Source organism: Mytilus edulis, chromosome 5 (genome assembly GCF_963676685.1).
Source record: "Mytilus edulis chromosome 5, xbMytEdul2.2, whole genome shotgun sequence".
In the NCBI taxonomy this organism is placed as follows: domain Eukaryota; kingdom Metazoa; phylum Mollusca; class Bivalvia; order Mytilida; family Mytilidae; genus Mytilus; species Mytilus edulis.
The window spans coordinates 5,596,893-5,612,731 of NC_092348.1; the positions used below are offsets into that span (position 1 = coordinate 5,596,893).

Genomic DNA, 15,839 nt, shown 5'->3' on the forward strand with positions numbered 1-15,839 from the left:
TCCATCAAGGAATTGAAATTAAAAAATAAAATATATATCACTAGTAAAAACTGAGATGTTTCCCTTGTCATGAAACATTATTGAAGGTGTTAGGTCGGTGGATGGTGGGTGGTAAATTAAATAATAGCACTGTAAAACTATATCAACTAGTCAAGCCTGCTATGAACCAAAAAAGTGATTATACAAAGACCATGCATATGGCTTCACACACAGATAGGGTACATCAATCAACAGTGGGAGGAGTCTGGCCTCACTGACCTTTAGATAATGTACTAATTGTTGTGTAATTATTTTCTATAAGATCTGGTATCATAATCTGCATTTCTTCACCAACTGTGATTGTTTATGACATGTATCTGATTAAGAAAAGATTAGAGTGTGCCTCCTAGTGAGATTCCAGTTGTAACTTCAAAGTGTCAAATGCCAGGGATTTAACCTCAAGATGTACCAAGTGGTCTGTGTATGTTAATTAAAAGTATCAATAATGTCAGCATCTTTATTATCACATTAATTATTAAGTGTAAGCTGGAATGTCAGTTTGTATAAACAGTACTTATATTATTATATATAAGTACCATATTTATACTAACAAGCCAAGTTTGTAATCTGTTGTCTCCTATTGTTATTCTTTTCTGTAGTCTCCTATTTGTTTTTCTAAGTGTAATGTTTTATATTTATTGAGTCTCATAAAGTGAAATATTGTTTCTGTACTTTTAGTATGATGTTGTATAATTTGTATAGTTGTTGGAGTGAGTGGTTGCCAATACTTCTTGTCTTTGCCTCTAGTGTCAGTGATCAAAACATTTCAGGTCACCAGTGGCAGGCTTACTAAATTTTTATAGACATAAATTTATTTACCTTTCCCAAAGATCAAGCTAAGGCATCAATAAGCAAGCCTTCCATTGATAAGATGAAATGTTTAATGATCACATCAACTTATATTTTAACAGGTATAACTTTTGAGGTAAATTTTTTTCTTCTGTTTGTATTAATGAGCAAGTCTTGACTCTACACTTACTCAAAGTAAAACTCTCATAATAGAACAAATCTCAATTAAAGTCCAGATCTCATCCTTGTAATTGAGCAAATACCAGCTCCGAAAAACAATACCAAATGTAACATAAGGGATATCTGTGTGTAAACCAAAACATGGTCTTAGCAAATCATACTGGCTTAAAGCAGAAAGATATATTAGAATGAATAATAATTTTATTATAAAAAACAATTAATCAATCTGGTTTTGGCCTTAGGGAAACACTCAGCATACAAAACAATTTTGAGTTCCTGCCTGAGCAAGTCAGCTTGCAACCTCCAGTGTGAGGAAGAACCTGCCTGCCCGACAATACGCCAGCCGGGGAATGTGAAGCGAGGGTTCTCCACTTAGGTGATGAGACTAGGCGTCTCATCTGCAGCCGGTGTGTGCAAGGTCTGCATGGGGATAGCCCATGTACTTGTGAAGTAGCAGGGGTCTATCAAACTGGCGCTGGAATAAATTTGATAAAATTTTTCCCCGAAATGCTTGGGGATGAATGAAATTTTAGAAATAACCAGTGATAAAATTCCATCAAGGTCCAAAAACTCAGATGGAACAGCTGAGTGCCCCCAAGGATTTAGGATTAAGATTTTTTCACCTTCAATAAAGTCATGAGAAAAAAAAAATATATATAAAAAATAACAATGGAAAAATCTATGTACATGAATGTGTAGATCTGTATTCTAAAAACATTATTATGTTCATGTTAATATTTTCCTAACAATTCTTGTGCATATTTAATTGAAGTAGATGACACTCTTATATACCTGCAGTAACTATCAGAGGACCAGCGTCCTAGTGTTTTGACCAAATGGTCTTCAATATGTGCTTTACCTGCAGTAGTGGCAGCTCCTATGCGTAGGCTATGACCATTATAGTGATCAGGATTGAAGCCACATATACTAAGTACTTGTTTTATACAATTAATGAAATAATTCCTTTCTAATGCCAAAGCATTTTGTGAGATAAAAAGTGGATCAGATGGGAGACCTTGTTTAAGACTCTCTCTAACTTGTAAATATTTGACTAAGATTTTAAAAGGACAAATTTGATTTTTTACTTTATGGAGTTGAATATCTACACCTTTCCTGAAAGGGTCTGTTTTAGACTGTTTCAATTTCAAAATTATCATATCTTTATGCAAAATAATATCTCCAATACATAAATTAACAGATGGGTCAAATTGGTTGGCTTTCAAGACAGTAAATTCTCCACATCTCATAAAGCCATAAAAACCTACAGTACATACTGCTTCTAGCATTAAATCAATATAAGGGGTAAACACACCTTGTCTTAGACGAAATATAATTTTCTCTAAAATTTCGAAAGTAATAGGTAATCTTTTCTTGTTATTTGGTTTTTGAAGTTTTTTGACAGAGTTCAAAATGTAGGAGAGTCTATCTAAGGGTGTGTTGTTGTCAGATTCTAAGGGATCCTTACAATTATTTTTTAAATATTTGTATCTTATTCCACATAAATACAATTTTATGGTAGAATACTGTAGTTTCAAAAAATGGAAACAATATGCAGTAAAATAAATCAAAATGTCTTCTGAAATAGGTGGTAGGTAATTAAATTTAAAATTGTTCAGCAACATAAATCTCTCAAAATGTTTAAATCCAGTTTCATATGCACTTCTTGTTTTGCTTGCAATAGCAATATCACAAAGTTGATGAACTATTTTGTTCAGGACCACATTACTTCTGAACTGGGTGGGCACTGATGAGGTTGAAGTGCTGCATTTGGAGCCAGCCTGCGGAAACGGACCATCTGAAATCGAGACAAAGCGTCACTTATTTCATTTTCATATCCTGGTACATGTTTTGCACTGAAATGAAAGTTATATTTACAGGCACACCATGTTAATTGTCGCATTAAACTCATGATCTGTAAGCATTTAGAGCGACCTTTTTTCACTATTGCAACTGTTGCCTCATTATCACACCAGAAAAAAATACGTTTTTTAGACCACTTGGAACCCCATAGAATAGCTGCCACTACAATAGGATACAGTTCCAGGAAAGCCATTGAATATTTTTTCTCATCTGGTAATTCCAAATTTCCTGACCATGAAGAAGAAAACCATTCTCCTTTATGATAACCACCGAAGCCTTTAGTTGATGATGCATCTGTAAAGAGTTCCATGTCAAAGCTTGAAATGTAATCTTTATTGTAAAACATATTTACTCCATTCCAATTGCTAAGAAAACGCAACCAAAAGTATAAATCTGTTCGGCACTCCTTAGTTAGGTGAACATAATGGTGCAGATCATTGACGGTACAGGACAGATTAATAAGATATGAAACAAAGGTTCGACCAGGAAGAATCACCCTTGAAGCAAAATTTAGATGACCTAAAAGCTGTAAAAGTTCCCTTTTAGTGCATTTTCTTTTCCTATAAATTTTTGAGATGAACTCACAAATACGTTCAACTTTATTAAAATTGAGAAAGGAAATGGTGAATATGTCAAAGCGACAACCACCCGACCATAGAGCAAACAACAGCCGAAGGCAACCAATGGGTCTTCAATGCAGCGAGAATTCCCGCACCCGTAGGTGTCCCTCAGCCGGCCCCTAAAATATGCATAATAGTACAGTGACAATGGACGCCATACTAAACTCCGAATTATACACAAGAAACCAAAATTTAAAATCATACAAGACTAACAAAGGCCAGAGGCTCCTGACTTGGGACAGGCGCAAAATTGCGGCGGGGTTAAACATGTTTATGAGATCTCAACCCTCCCCCTATACCTCTAGCCAATGTAGAAAAGTAAAAGAATAACAATACGCACATTAAAATTCAGTTCAAGAGAAGTCCGAGTCTGATGTCAAAAGATGTAACAAAAGAAAATAAATAAAATGACAATAATACATAAATAACAACAGACTACTAGCAGTTAACTGACATGCCAGCTCCAGACCTCAATTAAACTGATTGAAAGATTATGTCTTCATCATATGAATATCAGGTACAATCCCTCCCGTTAGGGGTTTAGTATCATACTATCATAAAATATATGAGAAGAACATAACCCGTGTCATGCCAACAACTGTTTTTTTTAGAAATAAATGTGTTTAGTTCCGATGCAAAGACCCTATCAGTGAATCAATGTTAAAGCCAAAATATGCAATCTTTAATGACCTGACAACAGTATCGTAACTATATCCCCTTTTAATAAGTCTATTTAAAGGTTTTGTTAGTTTCTGAGGAGAATACTGACATTTTTGTGCTTTATAAAGAATATTTCCATAAAATTTTGGATGTGAAATACCTGAACGTATAAGATGTCTGCATGTTGAGTTATATTTACGAATTATTTCCTTATACCGGTGATAAAATTTAGTAAATGTTTTGACCAGTTTGTGATATCGAAAACCCTGGTGTAATAATTTTTCAGTAATACATAAATTTCTCTCGCTAAAATCTAATACATTGTTACATACACGAGCGAATCGTACAAGTTGAGATATATAAACACCATAAGATGGTGACAAGGGAACGTCACCATCTAAAAATGGATAATTAACAATAGGAAATGAAAAATCATCTCTTTTATCATAAATTTTTGTATTAAGCTTCCCGTTTATGATATAGATATCAAGATCGAGGAAAGGGCAGTGGTCATTGTTATCATTAGCTTTATTTAAAGTAAGTTCTACAGGATAAATTTCTTTAGTATACATACTGAAGTCGTCATTATTTAGAGCCAATATATCATCCAAATATCTAAAAGTATTGTTAAATTTTTGTATCAAATGTTGTTTTGATGGGTCTTTGCTAATTTTAGTCATAAATTGTAACTCATAACAATACAAAAACAGGTCCGCAATAAGTGGTGCACAGTTAGTCCCCATTGGAATTCCAATAACTTGACGATATACGGAATCTCCAAAGCGAACAAAAATGTTATCAAGTAAAAATTCAAGTGCATAAATAGTATCAAAGCATGTCCAATTGACATAGTTCTTTTGTTTATTGCTACTAAAAAATGATCTAAAAGAGTTTGAACATATGTACTCGCATTCCGACTTTTTAAATGCCCAGTTAATTAGGGATGTGAATTTTTTCTTAATAAGAATATGAGGCAAAGTGGTATATAGGGTAGAAAAATCAAAACTTTGAACAGATTCAAAATCACCAATATATGCATGCAATTTATCAAGTACTTCCAACGAGTTTTTGACACTCCAAAAGTAATTAATTCCACTATTTTCAAAGGCCTTATTTGAACAATTTATTATCAGGGTTTTTATTGTACCAAGTGTACTAGTAAGTAAAACAGACAATTTAGTAGTTGAACAATGGCTGGAAGATGAAATAAATCTATATTTGTAAGGTTTTTTGTGCAGCTTCGGAAGCCAGTACATAGTTGGGACTTTCATTGTGTTTGGTTCTGCTTGTAAAGAAGTAGCTAAAAGTTTATGTTTGTTACAGATGTCGTTTTCTGAAAATGAAGTCAGTTGGAATGTTGGTGAATTCGTGATTTCCTTTTGCAGAACCTCTATATAAAATTTACGTCAAACAATAATGATATTATTAGCAGCTTTATCAGCCGGGACAAAAACAAATTCCTTGGCTAGTTCTGTTAGTTTATTTTTGATACGCGAAATAGGGTTTTTATAGTTTTTGTTGAGGGTAAAATGTTCTTTAAAATGTTGTATTCGAATATCAACTATCTTCATTACTGAATTAAAAAAAGAGTCCAAAGATTTTTTGTCAGCTTTTTCCCGTTTTACCCATTTCAAACAGTAGGCGCGGAGTGAGTCGTTGATGATATTACGACACTCATTCCAGTTAATAGTTGACGGGGGACGATATTTAGGTCCTTTACTGAGGAATGATTTTAACTCTCGGTCGCGAACGATGTTAAGGTCTCCTGTTATAACATGGGAAATTGGTCCATAGGTGTATTCTGAATTACTGCAATTACACGACATAGGTGTATTTTCAGTGATATTTACATCTTTACACAATTGGCTATAATTAAACACATATTTTCGGGTAGATTTCTTGTAAATATAACAAATGAGAGGGAGTTCAGTATTATCAAAATATCCAGGAATTTGGTCTTTAACAGAATGGTCGTTAAAAATACCGGCAATATTTACAAAATCAAAACCTTTATTGACATACTTTATTTTAATAAAATGTTTTTTATGATCTTCAGGGCGATCAATTTTTGGAAACAGTTTAGAATAACAATATGCCATTATAATTTGGACAATTTCATACTTAGGACTGTAATATGAAATTGTGTTGCAATCCTCTAAAATTTTATTTAATTTATTTATAGGTAAAGAACAAAGCTTGGTTAACAGATAATGTCTGCCGTTGTTTTTTGAAATGGAAATTAGGTCCGAAATATTTGTATGGTTGGTCCGAAATTTTCTTTGCTTGCGATTTTTTCTGCGTCCATGAGAACGATTTTTACGAACAGTTTTAGAAACTATATCCAAAATGTTAACAGAATCGGTTCTTGATATATTGCCAATTCCCATGATATTATCATTAAGACCGAGAGGGTAGACTGTCTGTAATTTTTTAATCCAATTTAATTCATTTATTTTTCGTGATCGTACAAACTTGGAATGAGATTCACCAGGCTGCTTATTTACTACTTCTAAAGGTTGAACTGTTAAATATTTAATAGGATGACTGTGCTTCTTAAGATGTTGATAAATGATACTTTTGAATTTATTGGGTCTTTTAAAACGATACAGGTGTTCTTGCGTGCGTTTAGATAAATATCGCCCAGTTTCACCTACGTACTGAATACCGCATCCCGGTTTGTTTCATGTGAGTAAATAAATAATACTATTAGTTGGTAGTCGAGCTTCCATTTTTTCAGTGTCCAGTATAATACCCAGATACTCCAAACATTTGACAGGACCTATAGTTTTGTGACTAGCTACTGGTATGTTAAGCTTTTTAAAAATCATCATCATAATTGCCATTGTTCTTTCTCCATCTGCTGATGGTGAATCAATGGTCAAAAAGTCATCAAGCAAATGTAATATGTTTAGAATTTTGTAATTTTGTGTTGCTATGTGGCAAATAGCTTGGGACACATGATCAAAAATTTTTGGGCTGGAACAACAACCAAAGGTTAATCTAACAAAAAAATAATACATCTCACACCATTTTATACAGAAAAATGGCCACTGGCTTGGAAAGATAGGACAATTTTGAATGCGTCTGAAATATCGAATTTACAAAGCCAGGAGTTCCTTCCTAGACGCAAAATTATATCAATGGCATCATCTATCTTGACATAGGACATTGAACAATTATTTTTATCAATCAAATCATTTATGCTTGAATGTTCATCATCATTGTGAGGGGAGGATAAATCTAATATTAAGCGTTTTTTGTTTGAGTATTTCCCCTCTGCTATCCCTATGGGACTAACCCTATAATTCTGAAAGGGGAGGTTGTTAAAAGGCCCGTACATGTATCCTCTCTCTACCTCAACTGATATTAAGGCACTTGTAATTTCTGGTTGTGACCTTGCTGAAAAACTATTTCTGCATTCTTTTGTAGGTAAATTTACTTCTGATATCATAGTATCAAAACCCTTTCGTAGACCATTACATAAATATTTTACAAATGATTTGTCAGGATAACTTAATAGTTCAATTTCGAGCTTATCCACATTAATTGGGGAAGTAGCTTCCTTTGGAAAGTCCTCTAATACTAGTCATTTTTTAAAATGTTTCCCACTATTCTGAGATGAAATAGGTAAAAGGGGTTTCGCAAGTGAATTCTGCTCTCCACCTTTGTTTGAGACTCTGCAATTTGGTAGGGAGTGGTTAGATAGGTTACACTTGGAACAGACATGCCTATAGGAACAGTTGATCCTTGTGCACCCCCTGGCAGTGTTGAAATTGTTGCAAACCTCTTCCCCCTTGAAATATACACGTGTTCTGCCATTTTTGTCTAACTTATCGGATGAAGGACCTGAATCAATGGAAGCTTCAAACTGCCTTGAATTTTTGTTAAAATGTGACTGGTAATTCCCAGAAGTTTGTAGTGAACAGAAAGCTGTGGTATGATCTGCCATATTACAGATATTACAAATGTTTATGCTAGCCCCAGCTGTAACTAAATTTAAAATATCACGATCCCTTTTACTCCAATCAATTTTTACAAACTTTTCTCTTAACAAAGTTGCAGCTTTTGCAGAGAACATTTTATGGTAATCATAAAACTTATCCTCAAAAAAGTTGCATATATCAATGATGTCGTCTTGATATGCGTCCAATTCGGCACGCCTATCTGGGAAAACAGTTGTCATAACCCTTTTAAATTTTCCAAAAGCCCTAATAAATTCCTGCAAAGACAACTTTCTGTTCAAACGTGGATCAGGCTTTCCTGAAACATTTAATTCTATACCATTAGCCAAAATATTATTTGTTTGGGGACATTCATATTTTGGTATTAACAGAGATGCCAAGTTAATATCCTTACCCTCAATGATCTGTTTTTGAAGAATAGGAGAAATGATATCCACATTTGAAAAAGAATCTGAGCGCACTCCTTGAAATCCATGTTGAGTACCGGTAGATGAGTCTCGGGCATCTAACTGCTGTACGGTTGGAGACGGATAAATCAAATCCTGTTGTAATCCTGTTTGAAATATGGGAATATTCGGAACTTGATCCATGTGATTAGTTGTAGAACTTTGAGCTTTATACCATTGCTGAAGGTTGAATCCACTGCTGTCAGTATTAGTCCCTTTGTTTAAATTCTGATTAAAATGATTCAAACTTTGTTGAAAGCCACTGAAACAATGTGCCAGCATGGTAGACATTGTAGCCATACTGTTGAAATTAGAGTTCTGCATTGGAATGTCATTGGTAATTCCACCTGTATTACTGCTTGTTACTTGATGGTTTACACTCATTGTGTCCTGTTCTGCCAAGGAAGTATTGGGAACAGGAATATTGTTTATGTCCAAAGAGGCTAAAGGTTGTACATTGGTCCCACTGTCTGTTACAGCTACTTCAGGTTCTGTACTCAACGGATTGGATGTATCATTGTCAGAAATAGTCCTGTTTTGTTGAATTTGTGGTGTAGTAATCCCACTTGTGTTAGAATTTTCGATATATAGTTGTTTTAATACCGATTTGGGTAAAGAACTTGGAGTTTTTATGCCTTTTTTGTCCAATTCTTCTCGAAATTTTTGTGAAGTCCAGTTGGATGGATTGTTTAAATCCCATTGTCTATCAGAAATAGCTGAATTTGCATATGGAGTAACTCTATTCCTTCTTGTGCGAACACCTTTTCCTCTGCCAGACATTATGTCACGAGTGAATAAAATAATCCAAATTATAAGTAGTTGTTTAAATTGAATAAAAAATTAAATAATAGCACTGTAAAACTATATCAACTAGTCAAGCCTGCTATGAACCAAAAAAGTGATTATACAAAGACCATGCATATGGCTTCACACACAGATAGGGTACATCAATCAACAGTGGGAGGAGTCTGGCCTCACTGACCTTTAGATAATGTACTAATTGTTGTGTAATTATTTTCTATAAGATCTGGTATCATAATCTGCATTTCTTCACCAACTGTGATTGTTTATGACATGTATCTGATTAAGAAAAGATTAGAGTGTGCCTCCTAGTGAGATTCCAGTTGTAACTTCAAAGTGTCAAATGCCAGGGATTTAACCTCAAGATGTACCAAGTGGTCTGTGTATGTTAATTAAAAGTATCAATAATGTCAGCATCTTTATTATCACATTAATTATTAAGTGTAAGCTGGAATGTCAGTTTGTATAAACAGTACTTATATTATTATATATAAGTACCATATTGTGGTAATATCTTTAAGAAGGTTTGTAAAAATATGTAAGTGTTCGGTAAACAAAAAGTTGTGGAGTGATGAATCTGATAATGCATCACACAATATAGCTGACCTGTATAAACCCTGAAACCAAATTTAAGAAATCCTTTTATTGTGGTTCCTGAGAAAAACGTGACAAAAATTTTCAACTTGGCTATTCAGTGTAAAATCATACAAGTGTTCGTTTAACAAAAAATTGTTGAGTGATGAATCTGAAAACATATCACACTCTATAGCTGACTTATATAAACCCTGAAACCAAATTTCAGAAATCCTTGTATTGTGGTTCCGTAGTTTTTCAATAACATTTGGGTTTGGTTGAGGCAAACTAAGAAGAGACTGGAAACTAGTTTTGGGGCGTACAGACAGACAAGGGAAGAATTTTATGCCCCATCCGCCATGCCGGGACATAAAAATATTGCTGACTATTGAACTCAGAGACATCTACAGAGTATATTTTTATCAAGATACACTACTGTAAATTCAGAAATTATTGCGATGTTTTTATTATTGCGAAAAATGTTATAATCGCAATAATCAAAACTCCCATTTTGTAATTTTTTATATGAATTAAACAGGATTTTTCTCAATATCGCAAACTTTAAAATCGCATTTTAGTCAAAAATGACAAAATTACAATAATAATTGCATGCAATAGTTTCTGAATTTACAGTATTTACATGGAATTTGAATCCATAATACAGATTTGACAACAAGATTGAATAAAAATCTGGATATCTGAGTAACTATGTGGCAAGACTTTAGAGGGATACAAGTTTAAGTTACCTGTATATTGGTATTTGCTCCAATGTACATGGAGATATGAGTCAGTAATCTGAGTATAGCAAAAGAAGCTCTGTTTAACTGCCTCTCTGGTGCTGTTATCAGGCCAAGATTTGTGGCTCTACCTAAAATATGTCCTGTCTCTGTCCTGTCATCTCTGAAACATAATGTAAAATTGTTAATTAAATTTATATTGTTTTAATGGATGCAAGAAGGTATTCAGACCTAGTGAATTAGAAGAAATATTAGGGTTATTATAAAAAGAAAAGAAGAATGTTTCTGAGGACAGGAATGCCCCCACTCAAGCTTTGCAACAAAAATGGGTGGAAAGGAAAGACAGAAAGACGGAAGGGCAGGTGGTCAAGGGTAACACTTAATTCCCTGATTGTCTACAATGGGTGCATAAAAAGATGCATGATCTAAAGAAAGTTGGTGTGGCCATTTTATCAGACAGACAGACAGACATGTCTTATGCATGACTCATAACAACTTACCCAGAACCTATAACATTATCTGGCCTTAGTACATGACGTTCACCACCAATCTGTAGTCCACATTCTCTACATTGACCAAGTACATATGGTCTACCACACTATGAAATATAAATCGTTTGCCAAAAATATTATAACACAATAGGAATGTTAATGAATGTTTTAGTTTCACTTCAAACATCTGAGTGTTGCAGACTAGAGCAATTTGATAAATAAATATGTTTTGAGACAGTTTTAATTTTGCTATTTTAAGGTAAGACTATGTATACAAAAATGAATATCTCATGGAAACTCAATTCATGAGAAAAAAAAGTTGAAAAATTTTGTTATAAACGGTTGTGCAAAAGATTCAAGGTTTACATGTATATATTTTGTTAGTATCACTTACATTTAGATATGCCAAAAAATATTAGATTTTAGGTTTTTATTTATACTTACATCACCAATTACATATGGGTGGCCTGTTGGACATCCTGTAAATAATATGAATAATATATTGCCACTGATATATAGAACACATTCATTATCTTTATATGTTTGAATTTCAAACAGAACCTTTGTGTGTGACTCAATAAAACAGTGCTTGTATACTTGTCAAAATATTCACCAAGACTGGAGAGCCATGGTGTAGTGCATTGGACTTAACTAACACTGCTTTGATCCTGTTCTGGAGAGAAAATTTCAGGAAAAGAATTTTCAACTTTCCCTCGACACAATTTGCGAGTATAGTCTAGAGAAATGATGCTAGCCCATTGGAAGGATACGATAATTGGCTGACCTGTTTTAAGAGAGAGCCACATCTGTTGCACGTAAAAGATTTTGAAAAAGAGCAAGCTAATGGCCCTACGAGGCAGCATTCACACCCGCAAAGTGGAAAGGGATTAATATAAGTTGCAATAACTTTTTTCCCAATCCACTATAAATAAATATGTTTCAACTAAATTAAGACTGGCAAAGGATGAATATTTTTACTATTGATTTACTATCAGATGATAGTTTGAATAACAGTTTACCTTATTATATTTCTGTTAAAGGAGTAAGTTCGGTAAGGGCCATATTTGGCCCCAATTATAAAGTTCAAAGTAACAAGACAATAAATGTTTTAAGTTGCCTTAAAGATATGTGAGAAAGTTTAACAGAACTGTTTTTGTCAAAATTTTATTCTAACACGTTGATTTTTACATCCCAAATAGGTCAAAATAAAGGGCTTTGGTGAAATTTGACAAAAACAGCTAGATTTCAACCAATTTAAGGACCAGGAAAGATAGAGCGCAGGCGTCGACAAACTTAATATTCAAATAAAACATGTGAAATGTCTTCACAAACATTATATTAAAAGATCTTTGTTGTCGACGTGTGCGCTCTATGTTTCCTGTCTAATAATCTATGGGAAATTTACCCATTTTCATTGATTTTTTCGTGAAAAATCAATATGAGTACAACTTGTGACGTCATAATGAAACGCAAAAACGTAAAATTTTCAACAAAATAGCTTATTTCCTATCTAGTCACTGTATAAGCTATAATTTATTGTGATATTGGTCAATAAATCCGAAATTGAAATTGACGCTAAAAATGGGGGCCATTTTAGGACCTTACCGAACATACTCCTTTACACAAAGAAAATCTTTAAAACAGCCTACAATGTTATTTTAAGGAAGGTTTACTTTATATAAAAGGGGACCTTGGTGGCCAAGTGGTCTAAGTAGTTACTACTGTAATCACTAGCCAGTCAACACCAAAGTTGTGAGTTTGAACCCCATTTGTGCAGGTGCACTCAACTCCAGTCTTAATCGACTAGGATTGTCAGTTTTCCTATTGAAGGTCCATGGTTTTCTCCAGGCACTCTGGCTTCCTCCACCAATAAAAACTGGGTACTACGAAATGGCCTAAATGGAGTGCTTAAAAGCAGCTTTAAAACACCACAAATCAAATCTTTATATATAATACCGGATTTTCAGTAGGGGTTTTGTCCCTTGGGAAGGGTTTCTGACTATAAATAAGAGGTTTTCCATTAGAAGTATTGTTCATTCCCAAGGGCTACTTACTGTAAAATACAGGATTTTCATTAGGAGTTGTGTCCCTTGCAGCTAAGAGTGCCTCCTTTATTTCCTGTATTTCATCCTGGGGCATAGTGGGGAAGAAGGAATTCTACAAATTAAAAGAAACTATTGTATTTGAACTACATTAGCTATGATATAATTACATCAATTTCATTTAAAAAACATTATCTCAATAAATCTGCTGCTGGCTTTTTTGACCATGGTATTGATGGTTTATTTGTCAGTTTATTTTTCCATGAATTTGAATGTATCTTTCACCTCTCTTTTAAAACAAATCCTTTTTCATCCGAAATTCGCGTCAGTTGTTATCACCAAAAATTGTAGAAACCCTTATACAAACAATTCTTTTATACAGCAAAACAATGAGTGTTTTATTAAAACTGGTGTTAAAAAATTCCTGAAAGAAATATTTTTACTTCCAAAGTATTTTTTTTCTTGCTTTTTTTAAACCTGTTCAATTTATACAAATGTGTATTCTAGAAAAATATTTTATCACTATTCACAATAAACACACTTATGTTTGCTTACATTAAGAACTGATAACAATTTTACTTACCACCATACTAGTAGGGTCTAGTGCTATTTTCTGTAACGGAGTCAACAGAGTTGTCTTCCCTGGAATTTCAGACATCAGAATCCTATAGTGTGTAAGAAGACAGAACACATTCTGCTGAGCTAGTTCCATTCCTTTGATGATGTTTCCCTTCAGTTTCCAAACTTCATTATTCAGTAATCTTTGAGCAAAATCCTAACAAAGAATAATTGATATATAAAAAAGAATACAAACAATTATTTCTGTAAAGTATTATTCCAATCCCAATATAGCAAATGTCAAACTGACAAAATCCATGTTTGAAAACTGGAGACCAATACATATGGCTACCAAAAATATACATAACAGGAGGTGCAATTTCATGTGGTATAAATAACACTCAAGATTTCTCTCCTTTGTATTAAACTGTAGTAGAACTTGCTAAATGAAGAATGGCTTGGTCCTTGCTTTGCTATAGGAAACCCAAACAAATTATAAGCATAAGAAGACATTGTATGAATGAAATAATTCAACTTCGTATTTTTCAATTGAGAACTAATTTTGCAGCAACACAGTATCTATATATAAAGGGATAGCAAGTCAATCTTTATAAAATTATTGATCTATTTCTCCTAAAAATTGGTTGGGGGAGGGGGAGACTTCCATACTAGAAGTTGTTACCTTATCTGTAACAAGCTGACAGTTCTCACTAAGTATGTACTGGTTGATGAAGTCTATACCCTGCAATGGAAAAAAAATTGACTACTGTAAATTCAGAAATTATGTGATATTCTTATTATTGCAAAAAATGCGACAGGGTTATCATCGCAATAATTTAAACTTGCATTTTGAAAATTTTTATATGAATTTAACAGGATTTCTCTAAATATCACAATTATTAAAATCACATTTCAGTCTTAAATGACAAAATCACAATAATAAATGCCTGCAATAATTTCTGAATTTACATTAATTTATCTTATATACAAAACTTTAGCCTCCATATTTTAAGAATAACATTATATGTTAGACATATGTCAAAGGATCAACAACAAAACAACATCAAAAATAATTAAAAAAAAAAGAATGTGTCCCAAGAGTGTCCTTGACATTGATAACCCACCAACAATATGTATGCAGGAAATTTTTTACTTTTAGTTTTGTTTGTTTAGCTTGGTTATAGATAGTGAATGCATAAATAATAAAATGTTGACCCTGAGATATGTCTAGTCTTTATGTAATTTTGATAGTATAAAAGCAAATGTTGAATCAAAATGGCAATATTAATTATGTGTTTCAAGTGAATTAAACAGAGATTGACTAGATATTACAAAGCTAATACCTACCTCTTCTGAAAACTTTTGTGGACTTCTGTCTGTCACTTTGTTCATACATATTTCCCTGTGTAAAGCTAAATACAACTTTACTCTGCACTGCCATTCATTTTGAGGGCTCTGCACATTCTGTGAAAACAAGATATAAACTTGAGAATACTCAATGTAGTTTAATCTTTTCCAGACTCAGTATTTAGTTTGTTTTACGTCTGTTCTAGATTTCATATTTTCGACAGCAAGCTACATCCAATAAAAAAGTTTCGAATTCCATATATAAAGTATGGAAACTGTAAAAGTTCTTCACAAAAAATATCTGCAGTAAAAGTGCAAGAATATGTTTTCATAAGGAATACTATGATCATACTATAATAGTACAATACAAATAGAAGTATGTTATATTCTACTTGGAATATGTACTTATATTTGTTTAATTCACCTATTCAGACTGTGTCCTGTTATTCTTTTTAGTATTTTTATAGCTTTATTAGATGCTTAATGTTCAGTGGCAAATATTTCATGCATACTTACAAACATACACAAAGTGATGGTACTATATCAAACAGATCTTTCAGGACAATGTTATATCAATAATCAACTTGCCTAACTTATTGTGTCATACCTTCAGAAGTGTGTCTATTTTTTCACTGTTTTCACTGAGTATTGTAGTAACAATAATCTCTCTCAGTTGTTTGTACTCTTCTCCAATCACAATATATCTGTCATGACATTCCTTTACCTATAAAAGA

At 33.2% G+C, this 15,839-nt stretch overlaps 1 protein-coding gene across 1 annotated transcript in view; it reads right to left on the minus strand.

Moving 5' to 3' along the window:
• Window positions 1-15,839, minus strand: part of LOC139522670 (E3 ubiquitin-protein ligase rnf213-alpha-like) — a 107,157-nt gene that overhangs the window by 15,913 nt on the left and 75,405 nt on the right. Inside the window, exons 69-76 of the mRNA XM_071316138.1 lie at window positions 15,713-15,829; window positions 15,106-15,222; window positions 14,441-14,500; window positions 13,784-13,975; window positions 13,213-13,315; window positions 11,603-11,637; window positions 11,168-11,265; window positions 10,677-10,830 (exon numbers count right to left, since the gene is read on the minus strand). Coding sequence (XP_071172239.1) covers window positions 10,677-10,830; window positions 11,168-11,265; window positions 11,603-11,637; window positions 13,213-13,315; window positions 13,784-13,975; window positions 14,441-14,500; window positions 15,106-15,222; window positions 15,713-15,829 — 876 coding nt within the window. The remainder of the gene's footprint in view (window positions 1-10,676; window positions 10,831-11,167; window positions 11,266-11,602; window positions 11,638-13,212; window positions 13,316-13,783; window positions 13,976-14,440; window positions 14,501-15,105; window positions 15,223-15,712; window positions 15,830-15,839) is intronic.